Source organism: Mus caroli, chromosome 4, assembly GCF_900094665.2.
Source record: "Mus caroli chromosome 4, CAROLI_EIJ_v1.1, whole genome shotgun sequence".
Lineage (NCBI taxonomy): Eukaryota > Metazoa > Chordata > Mammalia > Rodentia > Muridae > Mus > Mus caroli.
The window spans coordinates 118972533-118986777 of record NC_034573.1 but is presented as its reverse complement, the minus strand read 5'-3'; the positions used below and the strand labels follow the sequence as shown (position 1 = coordinate 118986777).

The 14245-nt window shown below is 38.4% G+C and overlaps 1 protein-coding gene across 11 annotated transcripts in view; it reads left to right on the top strand.

Annotated features, from left to right (window-relative positions):
- The window catches only part of S100pbp (S100P binding protein), a 42201-nt gene that overhangs the window by 3804 nt on the left and 24152 nt on the right, over window positions 1–14245 (top strand). For 4 of the 11 annotated variants that reach the window (XM_021159400.2, XM_029476103.1, XM_029476104.1 and 1 more), the window contains exons 2-5: window positions 2646–2762; window positions 3777–4564; window positions 6054–6136; window positions 7571–7662. In XM_021159400.2, the coding sequence (XP_021015059.1) occupies window positions 3779–4564; window positions 6054–6136; window positions 7571–7662 (961 nt within the window). In that variant the 5' untranslated portion in view covers window positions 2646–2762; window positions 3777–3778. Of the gene's footprint in view, window positions 1–2645; window positions 2763–3776; window positions 4565–6053; window positions 6137–7570; window positions 7663–14245 lie in introns of those variants that run through there. The other 7 variants (XM_021159403.2, XM_021159405.1, XM_029476108.1 and 4 more) reach the window with 7 other exon arrangements.

Sequence of the window (14245 nt, the reverse complement as noted above, 5' to 3'; positions counted from 1 at the left end):
GGTACTAGGAATGGTGCCTAGGCCCCCAGAAGAGCAGCCAGTGCTTTTAATCTTTACGTCACTTTTCCAGCCCGAGTGAGATATTTTAGGATAAGGAATTCTTATTTATAATTAAAACGGTGTGATACCTGAGATTTATTTCAAAATAATTTAGTAAAGGAGGGAAGGCTGGAATAAGAGATTAGCAGTGGGGTTGGTGGGGGAGAGGGCTAAGTGGTGGCCATGGGAGTTAGTTATGTTACTTACAAGCTTTTTGATTGTTTGTTTGAGACAAGGATTTTCTCTATAGCCCTTGCTGTCCTGGAATTCTCTGTGTAGACCAGGCTGGCCTCAAACTCTCAGATATCCACGTGACTTTGCCTCCTGAGTGCTGCTGAGTGCTGAATACTACTGTGCCAGGCTTTCATGTTTCAATTAAAAAGAATTTTTGAAAAAATTATCTTGAAATTCAGGAACTAAAGTTGCAAAGAGAATGGGTTGTATGAGTTAAAATGTATTTGTCTCTTTGTGTATATGAATGTGATATTGTTTTTGATGCTTTTGCCATTTGGGACATTATGAGAGGAGCGCATTATGTGTCTCTGGATGATGGATAACATCTGAGACCTAGGGCAGCTTCTGGTGCATTTTAGGGTAGGTTAAATTATTTTTCCAAGTAATAAAAATTTGTCTTTAGTATTTATATACTCCATAGTATATTAGCAAGCATACTAAATTTAGAAGGCCTAGAAGTTACTTCTGTCAAAAAACAACAACAATCCAAAAAAAAAGAAAAAGAAAAAGCTGGGCGTGGTGGCGCACGCCTTTAGTCCCAGCACTCGGGAGGCAGAGGCAGGTGAATTTCTGAGTTCGAGGCCAGCCTGGTCTACAGAGTGAGTTCCAGGACAGCCAGGTCTGCAGAGTGAGTTCCAGGACAGCCAGGGCTACACAGAGAAACCCTGTCTTGAAAAACAAAAACAAAACAAAACAAAAAAAACCAACAACAACAAAAACAAAACAATACAGGGTGTGTTTTGAGACTGTATAGCTTTGTCTGGCTCTTTCTGCAGATCAGCTGACCTTGAACTCAGAGGTTGCCTGCTTCTTCCTGAGTGCTAGGATTAAAGGCATGTACCACTATGCTTGGCCCATCATACTTTCAAAGTTAATTAGATCCCCTCCAAGTATAAAATGCTGTTTTCTCCCCTCCTTTCTTTTTAGTGCTTTATTTCATTACCAGTTTATATTCTCTCATATTAGAACTTAATATTTGGTGTTTTCTTGCTAACATGTTGCCAGGCATGATGGAGCATGCCTTTAATCCCAGCACTTAGGAGGCAGAGGCAGGTGGATGTTTGTGAGTTCAAGCTCAGCCTGGTCTACAGAGCAAGTTCCAGGACAGCCAAGACTATACAGAAAAATTCTGTCTCAAAAAAACCAAACCAAAACAAAACAAAAACAAAAAACAAACAATAAATGATATGTTCTGGGAGATTGGGAATCATATCTTTATTTCTTAAAAATCATAGAGGCAAAGTATGTTGCTTAATTGTTTGATGGTTGTAGCTCGGAAAATTATTGCTGAAGGAATGTCTGAATTAAAGCTGAAAGTTACTGAAAGTTAAGGTGTGGTTTGGGGGGGTGGTAAAGTAAAGGGGATTTTAGTTTAAGAAGCTATAAACAGCAGAGGCAGGTGGATCTCTGAGTTCCAAGCCAGCCTGATCTACAGATCAAGTTCCAGGACAGCCAGGGCTACACAGAAAAACCTTGTCTCAAAAAAACAAAGAAACAGGCTATAAAGGAAGCCAAGTGAAGAGGCACATTCCTGTAATCCTAGTGCTTGGAGGTGGAGGAGGATCAGGAGTTCCATTCCACTCCATCGTGATTTGGATGCCAGCCTGAACTGTATAAGACTCTACCTCAAAAAACAAGCACTTGCCTAGCATTAGCAAAGCGCTTCACTGGGTGATCCCCAGTACCACATAAAGTAGATATAGTGGTGTGTGCCAATAATCCCAGCCCACGGTGTATGCTAAGCAAACACTACTCAGCCACATCCCTAACCACCACACTAAGTTTTAATTATACAGGTAAACACTCATGGAGAAAAAGAGTTGAATGATGTTGACACTTGACTCTACAATTGATAATAAGCAACAATTTTTGTATTTATATCTTGCTGACTTTTTCTTTGTATTTTATATATAGTGAAAATGAGGAAGCGGCTTGATTGGTTTTTTGGAGTGGTTATCATTTTTAGTTTGGTTAAAATCTTTGACATGGCCTCCTCCTCCTCCAACCCTTTTCTATTTTACAAGGAACAAGTCCAAATGGCTAAGTGACTTAAATGGTTAGTACTAGTTAGTGACAGAGCCAGATCTTAGGTCTTAGGACTCCTAGTCCTTATTTACCCAACTAAAGCCGACAGCAGTCATAAGAAGGCGCCAGCTGTTGGGAGGAACTAAGCAGTTCTTAGTTGCATAATTTTTCCCTCTAAAGATTTTTCTTTGGTGTTCTTCACTGAAAATAATCCAACTTGCTGGTATTTTTAAAAAATCAAGATCAAAATTAATAGATGGAACACCTTGAAGCATAATGCAGTTGACTTTGTAATTACCGGGGTTGAGAGTGATGAGAAGATCCTTTAATTTTCCTTGTGCCTGCAGGAAGGTGGGAGTCAATCACTTTGACAAGTCTCCTGGAAGGAACAGCCAGCAGGAGTTGAAACCTTTTTCCATTTGGTCTCGTGGCAAAGGCAGAGATTGCTCCAGCAGCTCCACACAGTATGCAAGACATCTTTTTTAATTTTTGTTTTTTGAAATGGGGTCTCACTGTATAGCTTTGGCTTACCTGTAACATTCTCTTGCTTTTACCTCCTGAGTGCTGGGATTAAAGGCATGTACCTCCTATACTCAACAACATTTATCTATCTACTTATCCTCTCATGATTTTTTTTATATTTTATTTTCATTTAAAAAAAATATATTTGTGTGTGTGTGTATGAGTGTATGTATGTTTCAGTTGGGTCACAAGCCTGGAATCCCAGCTTCTGTGGAGACTGAGGCAGGAGGATTGCAAATTCAAGGCCTGGTTGTGCTAGAGAGCAAGTTAGATCTAGTCTGGGCATCTTAGTAAAACTATCTAAAATTAAAAAGTAAGAAGTAGCCTGAGGATGTGAGAGCATGCATGAGGCCCCAGGTTCAGTCTTGAGAACAGGAGATCAAAGCATCATTTCTAAAATATTTCACAAAACATATATTTTGCTTGGATATTATAGTCACTCTATGGTAGTACATATAAATCTACTTTAATGTGCTTTTAAGTAGTTGAAAAATGTTTTTGACATGAACATGATTTTATTGAACATTTCTCTTAGAGGTGGACATTTAGGTTGCCTCTAATATTTAACTGTTTTGAATAATACTGATTGGAACATCCCTGTGTTTCCCATGTGCATTTGAGGTAGGTAGTTCAGTCTGATAAACTTGCAGAAGTAAGATTAGTAAATCAGATGGTGTTGCCAAGTTACTCTCCACAAAATCACTTTAACTTATGCTTTACTGGGAGTAAGTACTTGTCTCTACAGCCTCACCAACCCAAATCAAAAGTATCTTATTTAAACATTTATTTTCATAGTGCTAGTAAGATTAAATATCTTAATTATTTCTCAAGTTACAAGTCACTGTGCAAGCAACAGCATTTGAGATCCTAGGATGTCTCCTGTATACATACAGTAGATTGGAGTTGGTTTAAGATATTTCTTGTTCTTCAGCAAAAACTTCCTCATATTTTTCCAGATATGACGTGTTCACTCTTGCCCTCTGAACAGTCCTCTGGTACCTCTTTTCTGCCTAAGAACAATGCCTCATTTTCTTGGGGTTCCTCGGATGAAGAGGAGTTGGATGACTCCTTGTTGGAGTTTTCTGATGGAGAAGAAGATGATGGCCATTTCAGTTTCACAGAGGAAGAGATTGAGATGCTCTTGAAGGACGATGATGGTGGGCATAATGAGTATAGACCGAGAAAGAGTCAAATTCTACCTGATACTCCTCAAGAAAATTCTTTGTACAGCTTGGGACCAGCAGCTGAAACCCCTGGCTTCCTAAAACTACCTCAACTAAGTACATCAGTTGGTCATGGACCGACTCCTAGTAAATCATTAAACAGACACTTTGTACTTGAAAAGAATCTTATAAAAGTAACTGTTGTCGCACCATTTAATCCAACAGTTTGTGATCCTGTGCTTGATAAAGACAAGATCGATTCCTCCAAAGAAACGGAAAATCCTGCCTCCCTTCGGGAACAGACGAGAGAAGATGATCCTCATCCTAATGAGAGTAAACGTTGCACTGAGCCTGAAGGGGTCAGTCCCAATAACTCTGCTTGGGATGGGCCCCTGCTTTCTTCTTCAAACAATAACATCGAACAAACTGCCTCTGATAAAAATATACCTGAAAGTAAGAAACCTACCCCTGTGTTCTCTCAGATCTCCAACCATTCAGAGGTCCCCAACAGGAAAAACAGTGGATCACATAAATCAGGTTGTGAAGTGAGAATTCCAGTTGTGTCCAGTTCATCAAACAGAGTAAGTACATTTTTTCAAGATATAGTAGAAAGGAAGTTATTTTCATTCAGAAAGAATTCCTATGTACTTAACTCCCATATATAAAATGCATAAAACTGGTTGGAGAGATGGCTCAGTGGTTAAGAGCATTGACTGCTCTTCCAGAGGTGCTGAGTTCAATTCCCAGCAACCACATGGTGGCTCACAACCATCTGTAATGGGATCCAGTGCTCTCTTCTGGTGTGTCTGAAGACAGCTACAGTGTACTCATATATATAAAATAAATAAATAAATCTTTTTTAAAAAGTAAGTGTGTAAACCCCCCCTGTGGACATCATATATGCCACAATGATAATTTTGTTTGCGGTTAGCAGAATTTGTGTTCAAATGAATTAGGGTTTGAATCCTGATTGACACCATTACTTTCGTTTTTCAACCTTTGATGCTTCTTCAAACTTCTTTTTCTTTTATCTTTTGATTTGTGTGTTTTTGTTTTTTTTTTTTTTTTCTTTCTTTCCTACATAGAGTTTTTCTGTGTAGCCCCTGCTGTCCTGGAACTCACTCTGTAGACCAGGCTGGCCTAAAACTCAGAGAAACTTACCTCTGCCTCCTGAGTGCTGGTATTGAAGTGTCACTATCACACCCAGCAAACTTCTTTCTTTTTTTGATAATAAGGATTAAGCCTAGTGTATTGTGCATGCTAGTCATATACTGTACTGCTAAGCTATACCCATCCACCTGATAATTCTTATTATAAATTGAGTAAATGTTACTGTACGTTACAGCAAGAATTAATGAAATATGTATTTATAGTGTCTGGTACATGGCTGGCCTGGAATTCAGTCTGTAAGTCTGACTGGCCTAGATCTTTCAGCAATCATGCCTCTGCTTCCTAAGTGCTGGGATTACAAACATGAGTCACCGTATCTAGCTCAGGCTTTTTAATTTTTCTATTAAATTGTTTTTCTTTTAAATGCTAGAGATCCAAACCGGGCCTCACACACATTAGGGAAGTGAGCTGTATCTCTAGATTCTATTTAGCTTCTGAGATTGATTCTCAATCTCCTAAATGAATATTGTATAAAATAATCCCATCTTCAGAAAAATTTTTTCCTTTTTTAAAGATTATAATTGTTATTTTAAATGCTACCATAGTGCGTTATACATAGTATTTAAAGATAATCATTTATTAAAAAGGAATATTTTCCCTAGGTAGTGTGGCACATCCTTCTAGTCCCAGCATTTGGAAGGCAGAGGCAGGGGGATCTCTCTGCATTTGAGGCCAGCCTGGTCTACAGAGCGAGTTCTAGGACAGTCAAAGCTACATACAGAAACCCTGTCTCAACTCCCCCCACCCCACCCCCCCAAAATTTTATATTCTCATAGAGAGCTTTATAGTTGAATGATAACAGCTCTAAATTATAAAAATATAACTAGTAATTCTCTGTCCTATTCCTGCCTTCTGCTCTGGAAAACAACAACAACAACAACAAACAACAACAACAATCAGCATGCCTTTGACAAGGATTCTGGGGAGGCGAAAGGTGAGAGAAGACTAGGCAAAGTCATTCCTGTTCTACAAACTAGAACCAGGTAATGTCATGTAGAACCATTCTGGTCTCTGGTGGTTTTCTTTCCTTCCTTCCTTTCCTTTCTTTTCTTTACTATGTTTGGGGTAGGGTATGAAATCCTGCAGGAGAACTAAGCAAACTTGAAAGTCTGAGTTGACCTGTTTGTGTTATCTCAAGCAAATCATTCTCTCCCTTGAGTTTTGGTGTCAGGAAAAATGAAGATAACAGTGCCTTCTCTACAGCCTCAAAAGGTTATTTGAAAGACATACAAGTAAAACACTGTATAAACACAAAATTCCCATGTATGAGGAGGCCTGATCACATACTTGATAGGAAGTAAGAATTTTAACAAAGAAAAGTCTAAAATTGTTTAGATAATTATTTAGTTTTCTCTCTTCGTGTACTACTGGGGACAAATAGTAGTTAGGGTTGCAGTTTGAAGCCATCTTTTTAGTTTACTTTCTTGTTGCCAGGAGATGGCAGTATCTATACGTGGGCATTTTAGTAGTGTGTACTAGAAAAGCTACTTTATATGTTGAATCAGATTGATTTAATTACAATAAAATTGAAAAAAAAGACTTTTATTATACACTTATGGTATATTTTTACTTAAACATTTAAAAAAAATGACAAGGTTATTTGTTAACTAAATTTTAGTTTTGTGGGTTCTGTTTTATTTCTTTTTCTACATAATTGAGGAAAGCTTTGTCAATTTTTTCCTTTTTTTGATAGTTTTATTTTTGTTTTACATGTATGGGTGTTTTACCTATATTTATATTTGTGTGCCATGTGTCCACAGAAGCCAGAAGAGGGAGTCAGGTCCTCTGGGACTGGAATTGCAGTTGTGAGCTGCTATGTGGTAATGGTTCTGTAGAAGAGCAACCAGCACTGTTAACTGCTGATCTCTCTCTCCAGCCTCACTTTGTGAATTCCTTAGAGTGAAATTACACCAAAACCCACAAATCAGGCTGTTTGGAACACTAATAAATGACAATGTCAATATTTTCATCCATTGACTTTCCATACAGAGCTATCATTATGAGCAAGGACTAAGAAATTGCTCTTGCAGAGGTCATGCATGACTGTCCTGAATTACTCGATTTAGCTGGGAGGTTCTCCCCCCAGTGTTCAGCTTAATCACCTTTTTCTGTGTGGCATAACCAAGTTTGCTAAACTTGAATTATTCAACAAATGCTTTCTCTCTTTAACAGCGACTTCATTTTTACCTTCTGCTATTCTTTGTTAGTAGAGGTTTTATTCTTTTTCTTCCTTTACTTCTAAACTCTATACTTGATTTCAGTTTTGTACTGTAATTGACATTATCTTTTCTCTCACTGATCTTAAAAGAGAATTTGCCTCTGAAAGGATATTTTGCCTGTTTTAAATATGTGACTTTTCTACAAAGCACTATAGTCATGGTTCTAATGGGTGTTTTTCCTGGTTTGCTTTATTCAAGGATGTTTTCACAGTCAGATCTAGAAAAGCAGAAGGACATTTATCTCAGCAAAGTCATTGCTCATATAGAAGATCCAGGGGACTCTAACCAAGGTAACATGGCAACCAAAGAATGGCTTATAAAACATGGGTTTAGGCATTTTCTTTCCATGGTAATGAGCTTAAACTGGGATGTTGTTTTGAATTTTCTTAAAATGATGAAGAAGAAAACTTCCTTATCCAAAGATTTATTTCGAAGGGTTCTGTAAGCAGATAATTATGCAAAATGGTTTGGACAACAAACACTAGAGAAATGGTTTGGGCTAGTGACTCTCTCCCCTGTAGTTGAGGGCTGTGAACTGGGGCAGGGATGATGTTGTTGTTGTTGTTGTGACTGTTATATAGTAGAAGTGGATGAAGTGAACTTCCTTACTAATCACTGTTTCCGGTCTTTTAAAATGTGGGGCTTTTTTCCTGTTGCCTTTTGCTTTTAAATATAAAAAGCAAGCATTTCAAACTTTATCCTGCATCTTGGCTTCTCACTACAAGCTCTTGAAAGCTTAAACTATGTTCTAGATCCTTCAAACGTATCTCCCTGTACTTCAGAGAAGCTATTGCAAGCCAAAGTGGAGATTATACTGTTTTCTTCAGTTTGAACCAGTGGCTGATGGGAAATTTCTAAAGAGAAAGGAGCAGAATTAATGACATGGAATGTTGGGAGGTTTTATACTGATAAAAGATTTTCTTCCCATAGAGGACATGCTGTATTCTGTTTTGTTTAGTTTCTGTCCTTATTCAGCATACTTTGTAGAGTACCTTTAGAAGTGTTAAGTTTGAAAATCAGCAACTGGAGACATAAGCAGTGGTTCTTGGCCTGCAGTGAGAATTCATGGTCTAGAGAGGATCATTATACTAAAATGTTGATTAGTTTTCTAAGGAAACACTTAGATTAATTAACTCTTCAGTGTGTATGTGAGAAGAGTGGCGATAATTGAGAAAGATGTCCTAGAAGGTCCGCAGAACAGGTCCTGAGTGCAGGCGCATGAGGCTGTTCTAAGGAGGGCTTGGGGAAGCTGTTCTGCAGGGAAGACTCCTTTCTCTTGAAAAGCCCTGGGCCAGTAGTTTCTGGTTTTAAAGGGCTAGAATGCTAATACCAATCAGAAATTTAAAAAAATAAGTTGCTTTAGTTTTTGCTCGAGATTTTATTAAACAATCAGATATCACTGGTGTTCATTTCTTAGCCCCCTGCTTGTGAGGAGGTCTGTTTGTTTGAACTATTATGTCTGCTGGAAGTAAACACATTTTCCCATCCATATCATTGGAGACCGGACTTTATTTTTATTTATTTATTTATTTATTTATTTTTGGTTTTTCGAGACAGGGTTTCTCTGTGTAGACTTGGCTGTCCTGGAACTCACTTTGTAGACCAGGCTGGCCTCGAATTTAGAAATCCACCTGCCTCTGCCTCCCGAGTGCTGGTATTAAAGGCGTGTGCCACCACTGCCCGGCTTGGAGGGCGGACTTTAAAGAGATTTGCTCATTGTTCATCTTCAAGCTTATTAAAAAAAAAAAAAAAAAAAAAGCCTGGATGTTTTGTTTCTCCCTCTGAGGTGGCTTCTTTTATGTCCTGGGAGGTGTGCTGGTATCTAGTTATATTTTTCTTTTTCATTTGAGGTGTTGAAAGAAAATTTCTTATGCAAAGCAAGGCATAGTTTTTCTCCTTTTTCCATCTTTTCCATTTGCTTTCTTATTCAGCAATTCCTCTCCCAAAATTACTACAATTTATATTCTATTTTCAAGGAATAGCTAGAAATACAATAGGAAAGCAATAGACTTTAGTGGTTGAAAAAAATAAAGTTTAGACTTAACTTCTACCTTATTTTTTGTTATATTTTCTTTGTACACATGTTTGCATGTACATAGGCATGTGCAGCCACAGTGCATGTGTGGAGGACAACCTGTAGGAGTCAGTTTTCTCCTTCCACCATGTGGGTCACAAATATTGAACTCAGGTCATTAGGCGTGCAAGTACCTTTACCTGCTGAGCCATCCCATTGGTACAACTTCTGGGCTATATTCTGGCACCACTGGTGACTAGGTGGGACCTTGAGCTACTGGAAACTTGTTTACAAAGTGAGAATAATGAAGTATAGTTTGTATGAAACATAATTATACATTCAAATACACATATAATGTATAGGACAGTGTTCAGCTCAAGCTAATACAATTTTAGCTAATAGAATTTATTAAATACCAGTATTGACAAGAAAGTTTGGGGCTGCGGTTATGGCTTAGTGGTTAAGAACACTTACTGCTCTTATAAAGCCTGGGATTCCCAGAACCCAAATGACGATTTACAAACTAATTTGTGGAAAAACAAAACAAATTCCAGTTCCAGGGAATCTGATCTCCCCTTCTGGTCACTGCCTGACTAGACTTGCATTTAGTCCACATACCTATGCTCAGGTAAACACTCATAAAGTAAAACAAATCAAAACAATGTTTAAGAAAGTTTTTTCTTTTCATAGTTAAGTATTTTTGCTAAGTGTTTTTTAGAGACAGGGTCTTCTTTGTAGTCCTAGCTGTTCTGGAAATGCTATGTAACCAGGCTGCCCTCAATCTTAGAAATCTTTCTGCTTCTGTCTCCCAAGTGCTGGGATTAAAGGTATGTGCCACCGGGCCTGGCTCATTATAGAATTTTTAGGTAAAATAGTGTAATATGGTTTTGTTTTGTTTTTGTTTTTGTTTTTGTTTTTTTTTCTTTGAGACAGGGTTTCTCTGTGTAGCCCTGACTGTCCTGGAACTCACTCTGTAGACCAGGCTGGCCTCAAACTCAGAGATCTGCCTGCCTCTGCCTCCCAAGTGCTGGGATTAAAGGCGTGCTCCACCACTGCCCAGCTGTGTGATATGTTTTAAGCCTCAACAAATGACATAAAATAAAAATCTTATAAAATAAAATGAAATAGCTTTGACAAAAATGTTGATAAATGAAACTGAATGATGAATACATAGGCATATAGTATGGTTTTGTTTGTTTTTTACTTTTGCATACATTTTAAACATTCTATAATGAGATTTTTTTTTTAATTAAAGATTTGTTTATTTATTATATGTAAGTACACTGTAGCTGTCTTCAGACACACCAGAAGAGGGCATCAGATCTCATTATAGATGGTTGTGAGCCACCATGTGGTTGCTGGGAATTGAACTCAGGACCTCTGGAAGAGCAGTCAGTGCCCTTAACTGCTGAGCCATCTCTCCAGCCCCCAACTTTAAAAAATTGATTTACAGGAAATTCTTTTTGACATCTATTAATATTTCTTGTCTAGTTATTCTAAAGGTTTCTTATATCTCTGGCATTTTTTGTCTTTCTTTCAGTAATCTAGTATTGTTTATTGTCATTACTTTAAAATTATATTATTACTATTGTGTGGATGTATATACCATGACATGAATGTCTGGCATGTGACTAAAAGCTTTGTGGAGTTAGTTTTTTCCTTCTACCCTTATGAAGGTTCCAAGGGATAAATGGATATTTGTGTGTGTGTGTGTATGTGTGTGTGTGTAATATGTATACATTTAAATATTATGTATACATTTAAATATATGTAAAAATGTAAGTTGTTATATAAATAATGATTAGATGCTTTTACTCAGCCATTTCATCAGCCCCCTCTCTCTACGTGTGTGTGTGCAGGCCTGGAATTAATAATCCAATATCTGAACTTTATTTTTTTAGGATCTCACACTGAATATTGAGCTGACTGCCATTTTAGCTAGACTGGCTGGCTAGCCAGCAAACCCTTAGGATCCACTTACTGCTTTCTCACTGCTGCTGGACTTACAGACATTTACTGTTCTGTCCAGTTTTTTCACATCGGTGTTAGGAATCCACATTCAGGTCTTTATGCTTGTGCAGCAGGCACTTTACCCAGTGAACCAGCTTCCTAGCCTAGTACTAAGTTTCTGTGTCACTTTGCCTGTACAGTAGTTACAGTGTATATATGCACAATCTTAAGTTTTGGGGAGATTCTTTGAGATAGGGTTTCATTTGTATATGGCTGATCTTTACCACTATGTAGCTGAGGCAGAGCCTGAACTTTTTTTTTAGACAAGCGTCTCACTGGCTATCACTGGCTGGCATGGAACTTGGCATGTAGATCATGAACTACCTACCCTTGCCTTCTGAGTGCGGGATTACAGGTGCACACCATGCTGAGTCATAAGTGCTGGCTAGGAACAGACGTCAGTGACTCCTTTGCCATCACCAGGCTCGTCCAACTGAGCTACACCCCCAGTGTCTTAGTTACTTTTTATTGCTATGAAGAGACCAAGGAAACTTATACAAGAAAACATATAAGAGGGGTTGCTTATAGTTTCAGAGGGTTAATCCATGATCATCATGTTGTGAAGCAGATAGGCATGGCACTGGAGCAATAGCTGAGAGCTTTTCATTTTGATCCACAGACAACAGGAGAGGCAGAGGCAGAGAGACAGAGACAGATAGACAGACAGACACCAGGTTGGGGTGGGAGGCACAGTACATTTGAAAACTCAAAGCACATCCCCAATGACATACCTTCCCCAACAAGGCCACACCTCCTAGTTTCTAACAGGGATCAAGCATTCAAACTATGGGACCATTCTCATTCAAACCACCATACCCAGCTACTCAAGTTTTGAGATTTTTGTATTCCATATTGCAAATGAGGGAAGTATGTAGTCTTCGTCTTTCCTTTTCTTGTGTGCTTATTTGTTTCTTTTTTTAAAGTTATTTTTATTTTATGTGCATTGGTGCTTTGCCTACGTGTATGTCTGTGTTAGGTTGTCAGTTTCTGGAGTTACAGACAGTTGCCATGTGGGTGCTGCGTTTTGAACTTGGGACCTTTAGAAGAGCAGTCAGTGCTCTTAACTGCTGAGCCATCTCTCTGGCCCCTTATTTGTTTCTTTTTGTGATAAAGTTTCATAGTGCTTCCTAGACTAGCCTTGAACTCACAGCAATCCTCTCAGTTTCTTAATCCACCTAGAAATATCAAAATTAGCATTTTGATACAGTCTGTCCTATAAAGTAGAGCCTATAAAGGGAGTATGTTAGTTTGTAAATTGCTTCACTTTTTCCCCCAACCCCCCCCAACCCCCAGATGATTTCAGTGTGTAGCCCTGGCTGTCCTAGAACTCACTCTGTAGACCAAGCTGACCTTGAACTCAGAGATCCACCTTTCTCTGCCTCCCGAGTGTTGGGATTAAACATGTGCACCACCACCACTTAGCTATATATTAAAATTTTTAGTCAAGGGCCAGCTAGATAGCTCAGCAAGTATGGGTGCTTGCTGCATTAGCCTGCTTGAGGTAAATCCCCTGATTCAAAGTGGAAGAAGAGAACTGAAGGAGCTTCTGACCTCCACATGTGCTCTACAGGTCATATGCCTACACATGATATACATACCCCTGTCATACATGCCTCCAGTAATTTAAAACAAGGGTCTTGAGAGATGGCTCAGTGGTTAAGGGCACTTATTGGTTTTGGAGAAGACCAGGTTTGGTTCCCAGCACCCACATAGCAGCTCATAACCTTCTGTAACTCCAGTTCAGGGGTTCCAGTGCCCTCTTCTGGCCAATGCTAGCACCAGGCATGCATGTAGTGTACATGAATACCAGTGGTTCAAAACCTTCCTAGTGCTGTGACTCTTAAATACAGTTCCTCATGTTGTAACAGCCCCCAACCTTAAAATTATTTTCATCGCACTTCATAACTAATTTTGCTACTGTTAAGAATCATAATGTAGATATCTGTGTTTTCCAATGAACCTACATCACCACTGTGAAAAAATCATTCTATCCCCAAAGGGGTCAAAACTCACAGGTTGAGAACCACTGATGTAAGCAAACACATGAGATAAAAATAAACTTATGTAAAATAAATAAATGAGTAAACAAAAATATATAGTTAAGAATGGTGGTGTCCCAGCACTGCCTCCAAATAAAGCAAAAAATAATTTTGTTAGCTTTTCCTGTAGTACACTTATAACCTCAGTCCTTAAAAATGTTAGAGACTTGACAACAACCTCAACTAAACTTGGAATCAGTGAAGTAGATTAGTGAGAAAAGGCTCTTTTCAGCCAAACTTGATGACTTGAGTTTGATCTGCAGAATCCCAAGGTGAAAGAAGAGAGCTAGACTTCTGTGTTTGAGTGCCACCCCCTCCCTTAAATACAGAAATGTAAGTTAAGAAGAAAATGGTGTTCGAGAACAATCTGTGTTACATGAGATCCTGTCTCAAATACCAAAATAAATTCTGTAGTAATTACAAAGTAGTCTCTCTTGGATAATTGGGTTGTATCTGTTTTCATTAGTATGTTGTAGTGGAAATTCTGGTCAATAAATGCTTTGTACAACTCTTATTTCTATAGGATGAATACCTAGAAGTGGAATTACTGGGTAAAGTATATAAACATTTTAAAAACTCTTGTTATATGTTATCAGTCATCCTGACACTGAATTTTTATTGTCATCAATACTGATAGGTAAATTTAATATTTTTGTTTTTGTTTTTCAAGACAGGATTTCTCTGTATAGCCCTGGCTGTCCTGGAACTCACTTTGTAGACCAGGCTGGCCTCGAACTCAGAAATCTGCGTGCCTCTGCCTTCTGAGTGCTAGGATTAAAAGTGTGTGCCACCACGCCCGGCAAATTTAAT